This window comes from Gopherus flavomarginatus, chromosome 16 (genome assembly GCF_025201925.1).
Source record: "Gopherus flavomarginatus isolate rGopFla2 chromosome 16, rGopFla2.mat.asm, whole genome shotgun sequence".
In the NCBI taxonomy this organism is placed as follows: domain Eukaryota; kingdom Metazoa; phylum Chordata; order Testudines; family Testudinidae; genus Gopherus; species Gopherus flavomarginatus.
The window spans coordinates 23,423,332-23,432,931 of record NC_066632.1 but is presented as its reverse complement, the minus strand read 5'-3'; the positions used below and the strand labels follow the sequence as shown (position 1 = coordinate 23,432,931).

General features: G+C 48.9%; 1 protein-coding gene across 1 annotated transcript; it reads right to left on the bottom strand.

The window, feature by feature from the left end:
- Window positions 1–1,361: 1,361 nt before the first annotated feature.
- LOC127035459 (aquaporin-2-like) lies at window positions 1,362–9,068 on the bottom strand. Its single transcript, XM_050925357.1, has 4 exons — window positions 8,694–9,068; window positions 5,577–5,741; window positions 4,281–4,361; window positions 1,362–1,577 (listed from the first exon to the last, which is right to left on the bottom strand). Exons 1-4 carry the CDS (start codon window positions 9,051–9,053, stop codon window positions 1,362–1,364), a joined length of 822 nt encoding a protein of 273 aa, XP_050781314.1. The 5' UTR covers window positions 9,054–9,068.
- Window positions 9,069–9,600: the final 532 nt, after the last annotated feature.

The following is a 9,600-nucleotide window of genomic DNA, read 5'->3' as shown; positions in this document are numbered from 1 at the left end:
AACAGTCACTGATATTGACTAGTATGGAAATGTAAAAATGAAGAATCTGAATAGATACATACAGTCATTATTTATGCCATCTGATTGCTAGAGTAAGTTTTGGGTAAGTTTCTTGGGTTCGTCTGTCAGCCAGTGAGAATTAAGTTTTTCTTAGGAAAGTAACTAAAATAAGAAATATTTTTTAAAAAAGAAAAGAAAATTGGTGATTTAAATCATATTTTTTTGCAACAGACTCAAATCACATTTTAAACCAGTGAATTCTATCACTTTAGTTCAATCTACAGAGAGGCAAGGCAAGTTTTCTTTTAAAACGATTCTGAATTTCCTTGGGGGCAGGGAGCCATATTTTTAGTCCTGACACAGAACAGATTAAGCCACTGCTGCTTTACCTGCTGGGGCAAATGCAGCCACCTCTGGGGTGGGATGCGGCAGCTCTTCAAGGATGCCTGTGACAATTTAATACAGGAATAAGAAGGAGCTTAGGAATACAATGAATTAGACTTGGAGGCAAATGTCTAGGGAACAAGCGGGGAGATGGCTCTGGGGAATACAGAGGGACGTTGTTCCCTGTTGAAACGTGGGAGCTGGCAGCCCAGAGGAACCACCCAGATGAAGTTTATAAAAGCTCTCCTGGTAGGATGAATGATGCATCCTTCATATCTCTGTGGAAAACCTTCTGTGCTGTTCCTTGCAGAGAATCGGCCGTGTGTGAGACGCTTGCTGCTCGTTACATGGGGCAAACTCCAGTTTGAGTCCAAGCAGCCATAGCAGTGAGAGAAGTCTGAGATGGGATGTGGGGGGGGGGAAGTGGACTGGAATAGGTAGCAATCTCCCCACTCCATTAAATGGCAAGTCATAAAAACAATGCTAATATATAGCGCTTTCAAGTGCTCAGCAAATGTTAATCCATCATGAGAGCTCAGTGAGGTGGGAAGTAGTCTTACCCTCCTTCTACAGCTGGGGAAACTGAGGTACGGAGAAAAGAAGTGACATGGCGCATGATGTTCGGTGGCAGAGCTGGGAATTGGATCCAGGAGTTCTGCCTCCTGGGGGTTGCCATGCTGAGGCCGCTAGGGGTCAGTATGTTCTGTAGCCGGAGCCGGTATTTGGCTCAGGCAAGGGGATGCTGATGGTCCGTAAAGGTGGAAAGTTTGCGAGCATAGGGAAGGTTAAGTGAATTGCCCAGGGAAAGGGGCACAGCTAACAATGGGAACAAACCTTTTATGGTTCATTGGGACAGCTTCTGGCACCTTTCCTTCTCGGCAAAAGGGGGGAAAGTGCATTTGTCACTCATGACGTGTTTGTCTAGAACAGATGCCGGAGAACGTGGCTAGCTCCGTTTGCAGCTCAGGGGGGCTTCACTAGACTTTCTCCGTCATGCCCCTTGGCAGAGTCTGCGGGGAGTGCAGCTCCATCGACTGCCTCCGGCGAACATCGCGCTCTTCCCAGTCCTCCTCAGGCTCGAAGCCTTTGAAGATGGCAAGTCTCTCTGATAGGGTCTTAGTGTGTGGGAAGAGAATATAATTGTAGATCAGCGAGGCCACCACTGCGCCAGCCAACGGCCCCAGCCAGAAGACCTGGATAGATGGAGAGAGAAAAAATAAGGCTTCCAAATGAACTGTAGGACTCAGACATTTAGCTGGAACTTGAGATGAACACCAGATATTTATAGATCTGAGTCTGGTCTTCAAGCCACCTAGGCTTGAGGTCACTCTGCATTTGGGAACCAACGAGGCTCAAAATTTGCCCACATCCATAAACTTTTCATCCAAGTGGCACACATACATACATCTATATTTGTTCCATCCTGATCTCCACTGTCGTTTGGACCAGAGATGGACCCAAAACAGAACCTTTTGTCCGAACTCCCATCCTCCAAGCGCTGGTGGTTTTGATCAAATGGATCTGAAAACAACCCTGTTTGGTTTTTTTTAGTGGTTGGTTTTGTGGAACCAAGATCAAACCAATGAGCTTTTGCAACACTAAATCTAAGTCCACTGTAAACTCTCTGTGCAGCTGCTCTAAGCCGGTGGGAGAGAGCTCTCCCGTTGACTTAATTAATCCACCTCCAACTTCTCATAGCACGGTCCACACTGGTGGCTTAAATTGGCATAAATTATGTTGCTCCAGGGAGTGGCTAATTCACACCACTGAGCGACATAACTTATTGCATCTTAAACTGTTGTGCAGCCATTTTCTAAACCTGGTTCAGGGATTGTGATGAAACGAAAACTTTGGAAAGTGATGCAGGCTTGTGGTAAGAACACAGTATTGTTTAACCTCTTTGGTTCTGTGCTCAGCTTTAGGAAGGAATGGGCTCTGCTGGGGAGAATAGACGTTTGGGAATTGTGACCCTTGGGGTCTCTTCCCAGCCTTTGTGGAGAATGTGGACCAGTGGTTAGATCAGGGCTGGGATTGGGAACCAGGTCTCTTGAGATCTAGTCCCAGTTCTAGAAAGGAAAGTGGTTCTCAAACTTTTTTTTCCGCAGACCACTTGAAAATTGCTGAGGGGCTCAGCGGACCACTTAATGATCTTTCCAAATGTTGTTTGTACCATTCACTAAGTATTGTAAAGCACTTTGGATAAAAGCACTTTATTAAAAAAAACTTTATAATTAATGTTTTTTTTGTTCTACAGATAAAAGCACACAACTCATATTTTAATATCAGTAGTCTTACTTTTCTAATGCGATGGATGTGCTCTCTCTCCCCCATCGCGGCAGCCCTTGAGCTGCGGCTGGGAAGAAAGGGGAGTCTCTCCCTCTCTTCCTCACCCCAGGAGCCCCCGAACTGGGGCTGGGAAGGAGAGGCGGGGTCTCTCCCCCACCACAGGAGCTGCAGAGCTGAGGATGGGAAGGATGGGGGGTCTCTCCCTGGCAGTTGCATCCCTAGAGCTGGGGAAAGTCACCTCTTTCTCTGCCTGCTGCAGCCCTGCACATCCCAAATTCCCCCCATCCCCTCTTCTCACCCCACTGCCCCCTCCCACCTACCCCCTATTCCCCGTAAGGCCACCACCTCACCTTACATGTGCATCTTCTCCAGGGTTCAGGCACCTAATTAGTGGAGCCACGCCTGCATGGCTCCACTGATTAGGTGGGTGGCCCTTCATTCTCTCATGGGCAGCTGCCCTGGCTCGCACCTTAGAGGGAACTATCCACAGACCATCTGAATGGAGCTCGGGTCCGCGGACCACAGTTTGAGAACCCCTGGTCTAGTGGTTAAAGCAGAGAGGCAGGATTTCTTTTCTTTTCTCAGTTCAAGTATTAAATTGCTCTCTGATCTAAAATGAGGCACTCCCCTCGCTGCAGCTTGGTTTGTCCATCTGGGTGAATGGAGATAGAGATATTACCCCCCTTCATAAAGTGCTTTGAGATCTTTGAATGTTCATTAGATAAGTGCTAAGTAGTATAACTTCAGTTTTATTTATCTAGCCACCTTCAACCTTGGTGATTTGGGTGAAATGAGACTCAGGTGTCCACCAACCTTGGTTTGATGTATGCAAAACCCCCAAACTGAACCAATGAAGTTCTGCAAAACTAAAACACAGCTTCCATGTGTTCCCAGGCTCTAGTTCGGAATCTGCTCTTGGCAGGCACATTTGCCTGGTCAACATGCAAAAGAAACATTTTTCAAGATGGCTGTTGCCTTACCTCTGACCCAGGAAGTCAGTCAAACTCTCAGAACTTTGCTAAAACTTGCCCAGAAGGAGCAAAGCGTCTCTTACTCTACCCCTTTTCTGGTTCACTGAACACAAAACTTAGATTCCAAATAAATGCCGTCCACATCTGATAGAAAAATTGAACCACACTGGTTTAGACTGGAGTCAGGAAAGTTTAGTTTGATAATAACTAGAGTTAAAGTCTCTGTAGGTTTTGTGCCTACTGCCAACTCACATACAATGAACCACACGCCCTTTTCCTGTTGCAACTTAGCCCACTTGGCTAGGCAATTAAGGGCTATGGTTTGCTGCGTCTATTGCTCCCAATCTCTAGATCTTTCTTCCAGGTGGCAACCAGAGCCTGGTTGGGACAATATTATTATTACCCTTGTCACGGTCAAAATGCCAGCAGCTAGGTTGACTCTTGAGAGATCTAGAAATATTGACACAGGCTAGAGTTTGGTCTCCTGGACTAAAAGATTAATCCTTAATTAAAGGTTACATCACGTGATGAGACTTTCAGGAATACGTCCAACCAAAACTGGCAACCTTATGCACTGCAACTCGTCCTGCCAAAACTGCACCCAGATCTGCAGCCGAGTGCTGGGGGCTGAATTCTTACCCAATGGGCGCTGAAGTCTCCTACTATCACAGCTGGGGCAAAAGATCTGGCGGGGTTCATGGAGCAGCCGGTGTAGTGGATCTAGGGGGTGGGAAAAAGGGGCACGGTTATTACTAACCACCAAGTCCTTTTAGCCGCAAGACTATTTTTAAATGCCTTCGCCTGTTATTCACATGCTTCGTTCATTGGCGCTAGCTTTTTGTCCTCCAGGTCGCCTTGTGCTAGGAAAAGAATGACTGGCATCTTTCACCAACCAGTCATACGGCTGGCAAAGGGAGCTAAATTCTCTCACTGGCTGCTGCTGAAAGGGGCTGGGCCTGGAGTAGCTGGGAGTTTCCCTGTAGCGCTGGGACTGATTATGGAAAGCACGGTCTAATGCAGGGGAATGGCCAACCTGTGGCTTCAGAGTACAGGCACCGACTCCAGGGCTGGAGCTACAGGTGCCAACTTTCCAGTCTGCCGGGGGTGGGGTGCTCACTGCTCAACCCCTGGCTCTGCCACTGGCCCTGCCCCCACTCCACCCCTTCCCCTCCCGAGCCAGCCATGCCCTCGCTCCTCCCCCCCAGAGCCTCCTGCATGCCACGAAACAGCTGATCGGGAGGTGGTGGAAGGCGCTGGGAGCCGCTGACATATTACTGTGGCTCAGGATGGCCACCCTGCTCTAATGGGTAAAGCACAGAATTGTTGACAGCCTTCTCTGCTACACAGATGTTGGGCAAGTCTCATCAATTTCCTCCCTTGTAATATGCAGACGATACTGACCTAGATCTCAAAGGAGGTCATTCATGTTTGCAAAGGGTTCTGAGATTCTTGGAGGGAATCTGCATATTCGTCCCTGCTGCATCTCTAGCTTGGGGACTCTGGGGCAGGAGTGATCTATGTTGGGTATTTATTATTTGTAGTGTTACCATAGTGCTTAGGAGCCATGCACATGACCCCACTGTACTAGGCACTGCACAAATACTGAATGTTCTCCATTACCGTAGTATTTCAGCACTTCACAATCATCAACGGACCTAGTCTCACAACACCCCTGAGGGCAGGGAACTGCTACTCTCCTCCTTTGGGAAACTGAGGCTCAGAGAGTGTAAGTGACTTGCCCAAGGTCACACAGGAAAGCTGTGGCAGAGCAAGGAATCAAACCCAGCTTTTACAACACCCAGGCTGTGACACCCTAACCACTGGGCCATTCTTCTTCTGCTCTGTAGAGCACCCAACCTAGTGAAACTATCTGGGACATGGGCATGCTTGCGTGTCATGGCTCTAAAACACAAAAGCCAGGCTGTTGTGACGCACCCCCAGCAAGTGACCTGCGGCTACAGAAAGGCCGATGGACAAGGCCGGCGAGCCGACGTTATCGCTCCTCTGGTCATCGGTGGAAGCAAAAATGCACAGCACCAGCTGGAAGGTGAGGAAAAGCTCGACGGTGACGGCCTGGCCTGGAGTCGTGTCGTTGTGCAGCTGAAACGAGAGGAAAGCAGCTCTGCCAAGGCACCTTGGTCTTACCAGCATCACCCCCTGCAGTCCCAGGTTCCCCACATAGTCCAGCTGATGCCCCTGTATCCTGCTCTGCAAAATCCCTGCTCTGTCAGCTCTTCCTCCCCTCTAACTTTGTCAGTACACCCCAGTCCTCACTTGTGCTCCTTGTCTGGATCGTTCCATCTCTGTCAACATATCCTCTTAACTTGCAAGGAACATAGGAACTGCCAGAATGGATCGGAGTCAGGGGTCCACCTAGTTTATTTTGAGCCCTTCAGAACTCTTTGGCCTCAATACTACCTTGTGGCAAGGAGTTCCACAGGCTCGTTGTGCATTGTGTTCAAGAGTATTTTCGTGCATCGTTTTACAGAGGTTGCTGCCTTTCCGTATCAGTCAAAAGTCTCCTTGTTCTTGTACGGTGCTATTCCCATGCAGGGCTGCCCGGGGGGGGGGCAAGTAGGGCAATTTGCCCCAGATCCCCACGAGAGTTTTTAGGGGCCCCCGGAGTGGGGTCCTTCACTTGCTCCGGGGGCCCTGGAAAACTCTCGAGGGGCCCAGGCCCCCGGAGCTTCTTCTGCTCAGGGTCTTTGGCAACAATTCAGTGGCGAGGGTTGTCCTTCCGCCCCGGGACCCGCTGCTGAAGTGCTGGGTCTTTGGCGGCAATTCAGCGGCGGGGGGTCCCTGCCACCAAAGACCCCAGGCCCCCTGAATCCTCTGGGCTGCCCCGTTCCCATGCTGGGCCTCTTTTAAGGAGATTCTGCCAAACGTTTAGTACTTGTGAGATGTGCCGACAAGTACTATAATGAGCCCCATAAAATTCACGTCACTTGTGACCCAAGACAGTATTTGAAAAGTTCAGGTATCTGGAAATGAGAGTTTTAGTTTTCACAGTGGTAATCACTGATTTTCTCTCTGTCTCGTGCACACACACAAGCAATATGCACCTTGCATGTATATTTTCCAGGTCAACCTTTCCAAGCAGCCACTTCTGTGCTCAGCAATTGCACCAAACCTAATCTGACCGCACTTCGAGATAACATCTCCAGTGTATGTTTTGCAATATAAATGGCAGCTCGTGTTTCCTTAATCCAATGTAAGTAGTGGTACCACTGGAGGTTGTTGGTTAATTGACCAATTTGCGATGCCACTGGCACTCGGGGGTTGGCTGAGATCTTATCCATGGTCCAGCTATGCGGTTGGAGCCTGAGACATGCGCTGTTAAATACTGAAATCTAGATGTTTTATACAGAACCAGAAATTTCACCTGCTTTTTTTTTTCTCTCACTGCATCACCTCTTTGCCTGCCAGGACAGTTAAGGGCTAGATTCTGATCTCCATTATGCTGGTGTGAATCCAGGGATTGCATAACTCCGGCGTTACTGAAGCCTGGTCTATACCCAGGATCTGTCTACACTGCTGCCAGAGCCGGAGGTGTGACCCCAGCGCACACAGACATAGCTGAGCTAGCATTGATCTAATGGCTAGAATAGCAAGAGCAGTGACATAGTAAAGTGGTCATCAAAGGTTTAACTAGATTACTCCGGGTACTATGGGTTGGAGTCCTGATCCCCTTCTCTCTTACTTTCTGTTTAGTCCATGGGAAGTTTTCCCCATCCCCCGATTCTGTTGCGATGCAGTTAAACCAGTGGTTCTCAAACTTTCATACTGGTGACCCCTTTCACATAGCAAGCCTCTGAGTGCGACCCCCCCCTTATAAATTAAAAACACTTTATAATGCATTTAACACCATTATAAATGCTGGAGGCAAAGCGGGGTTTGGAGTGGAGGCTGACAGCTCCCAACCCCCCCATGTAATAACCTTGTGACCCCCTGAGGGGTCCTGACCCCTCAGTTTGAGAACCCCTGAGTTAAACAAAGAAACAAGTTTCCTGCCTGTGGTCCTGTGAGTAGACTGATTTTTGTTGCACTGGGCAGTCCCTTTTCAAAATCCGGCTAGCTGGCTTGTTAGTGGCTCTAGCTGTATCCAAAATAGGAATGTCTGTCTACATGTGTGGCAAATTAAATCACATCTCTGATTGCAGTGCAGACTTTGTGCAGTCATTTAGGGAATGTGATTCCTTTTTAAGATGCAATAGTCATACCGGTACAGCTCCTACCGTAAAAGTGCTTCAGACCAGCATACCTTATTCCTCCTCCCTTGCAGGAATAAATCATACAGGTAAGAGGATTTTTATACTGGCATAACTGCATCCACACTGGGGAAGGTTGAACTGCTTTCACTGTGGTATACTTAAAGCAGGGAAATTTTGGGTGTAGACAAGGCCTGAGAAGAGAAGCTAGCCCCCATCATCTTTAGCCTTTTAGTCCAGTGTTGCCAATTCTCATGGTTATGTCCTGAGTCTCATGATAATTATTGGTTTCAGAGTAGCAGCCGTGTTAGTCTGTATCCACAAAAAGAACAGGAGTACTTGTGGCACCTTAAAGACTAACAAGCATTCTGGAAATACTGGCAGGACCTAACGTGGCAGGGAGACAGACAAGGATATTGTAGAGGTGGTGGGATATGCTGCCAGAGAAGGTTAAGCATGGCAGCGCTAGGAACTGCAACATCTCTTATGTCAAAATGGCAGTTTGGCTGTGAATGTCCTGACTCTTGTTGGTCGGCGTCATAGGCAGCACTGGGGAATCCTTACAGTGGGGAATTGGGAGCAGAACCTCCAAGTTCTGTTCCCACAGCTAGAAGGAAGCCTGGTCTAATAGTTGGAACACAGTGCTGGGTGTCAGGACACCTGGGTTCATTCCCAGCAGAAGGAGGGAGTCGGGTTAGAGCAAGGGGGGTCTGGGAGGCAGGACTCCAGGGTTCTATTCCCAGCTATACGTGAGCTCACTTGACTTGTCTTAGTTTCTCCAAAAGCCGTACCCATCCATCACTCCCGTCCCCTCTGAGAGCCCCTGCATTGGCGGAATCCTTACCCTGTTGATGGCCAAGTGTCCCCGGATGTTTGACGGGGTGAGCTCATGCAGGAGAGCTGCCCCGGCGACTGCCCCCAGAAGCTGCGCCACCACGTAGAAGACAGCTCTGAGGAAGGAGATGTGGGAGCCCACCAGGCAAGCCACTGTCACAGCTGGGTTGATGTGTGCCCCGCTGACGTGCCCCAGGGCCTGGACCAGAGTGGCGATGGCCAAGCCGAAAGCCAGCGAGATCTGCAGGATGTCTGGGGGGGCGGAAGGCCAGTTGAGGGCAGAGCCCAGGCCAAAGAAGATGAAGAGCAGCGTGGCCAGAAACTCAGCAAAGACAGCCCGGGTAAAGGCTACTGAACGGAGCTCCCACATCTTGGGGTTTGCCAGGAGCGACCCTAAAAGCCGCTTGATGGCTGCTCCCGTGGCTTCTCCTTGCAAAGATGCTGGGGTGTGAGATATCTATCTATATATGTATATATGCAGAAAATCCAGGAACCTGCTGCTGAAGGAGGTGGGGTCAGGGGCTTTGGAAACCTGAAGCTTTTTTTCCTCTTGTTCCAGCTGTATCTGGCTTCAGACCCTGCCCCCTCTATTAACCTGCGAATGTGACATTTGCCAAGTTCAGGAGCTCATAAATTAGCCTCGAGAGATTCCATAAAACACAAGCCTGAGCTGCATTATTCCCTGCGTTTTACTACAGTCCCTCTTCCTGTGTCATTCCTTTATCCTCTCTCTTCGCCACCACCAGCCTTTTTGGCAGGGATGGGTGAATAAGGAAGTTGTGTTTTGGGGGAACTAGAGATGGGTCTGAACAGCTTGTCTCAATCTGGACATCCTCAAACTTTGGAGTTTGGATCCAGGTCCAAATATCCTATCTATCAATCTATCTATCTAACTGTTTTGCTTTTTTTTTTTCCTT

What these genes read in the sequence shown, in the direction of transcription:
- LOC127035459 (XM_050925357.1), bottom strand. Translation starts at nt 9,053, where the DNA reads ATGTGGGAGCTCCGTTCAGTAGCCTTTACCCGGGCTGTCTTTGCTGAG. An exon ending in GACACTTGGCCATCAACAGG is followed by an intron (nt 5,742 to 8,693) that starts GTAAGGATTCCG and finishes CTCTCGTTTCAG; the next exon opens with CTGCACAACGACACGACTCC. An exon ending in CCGCAGGTCACTTGCTGGGG is followed by an intron (nt 4,362 to 5,576) that starts GTGCGTCACAAC and finishes CCCACCCCCTAG; the next exon opens with ATCCACTACACCGGCTGCTC.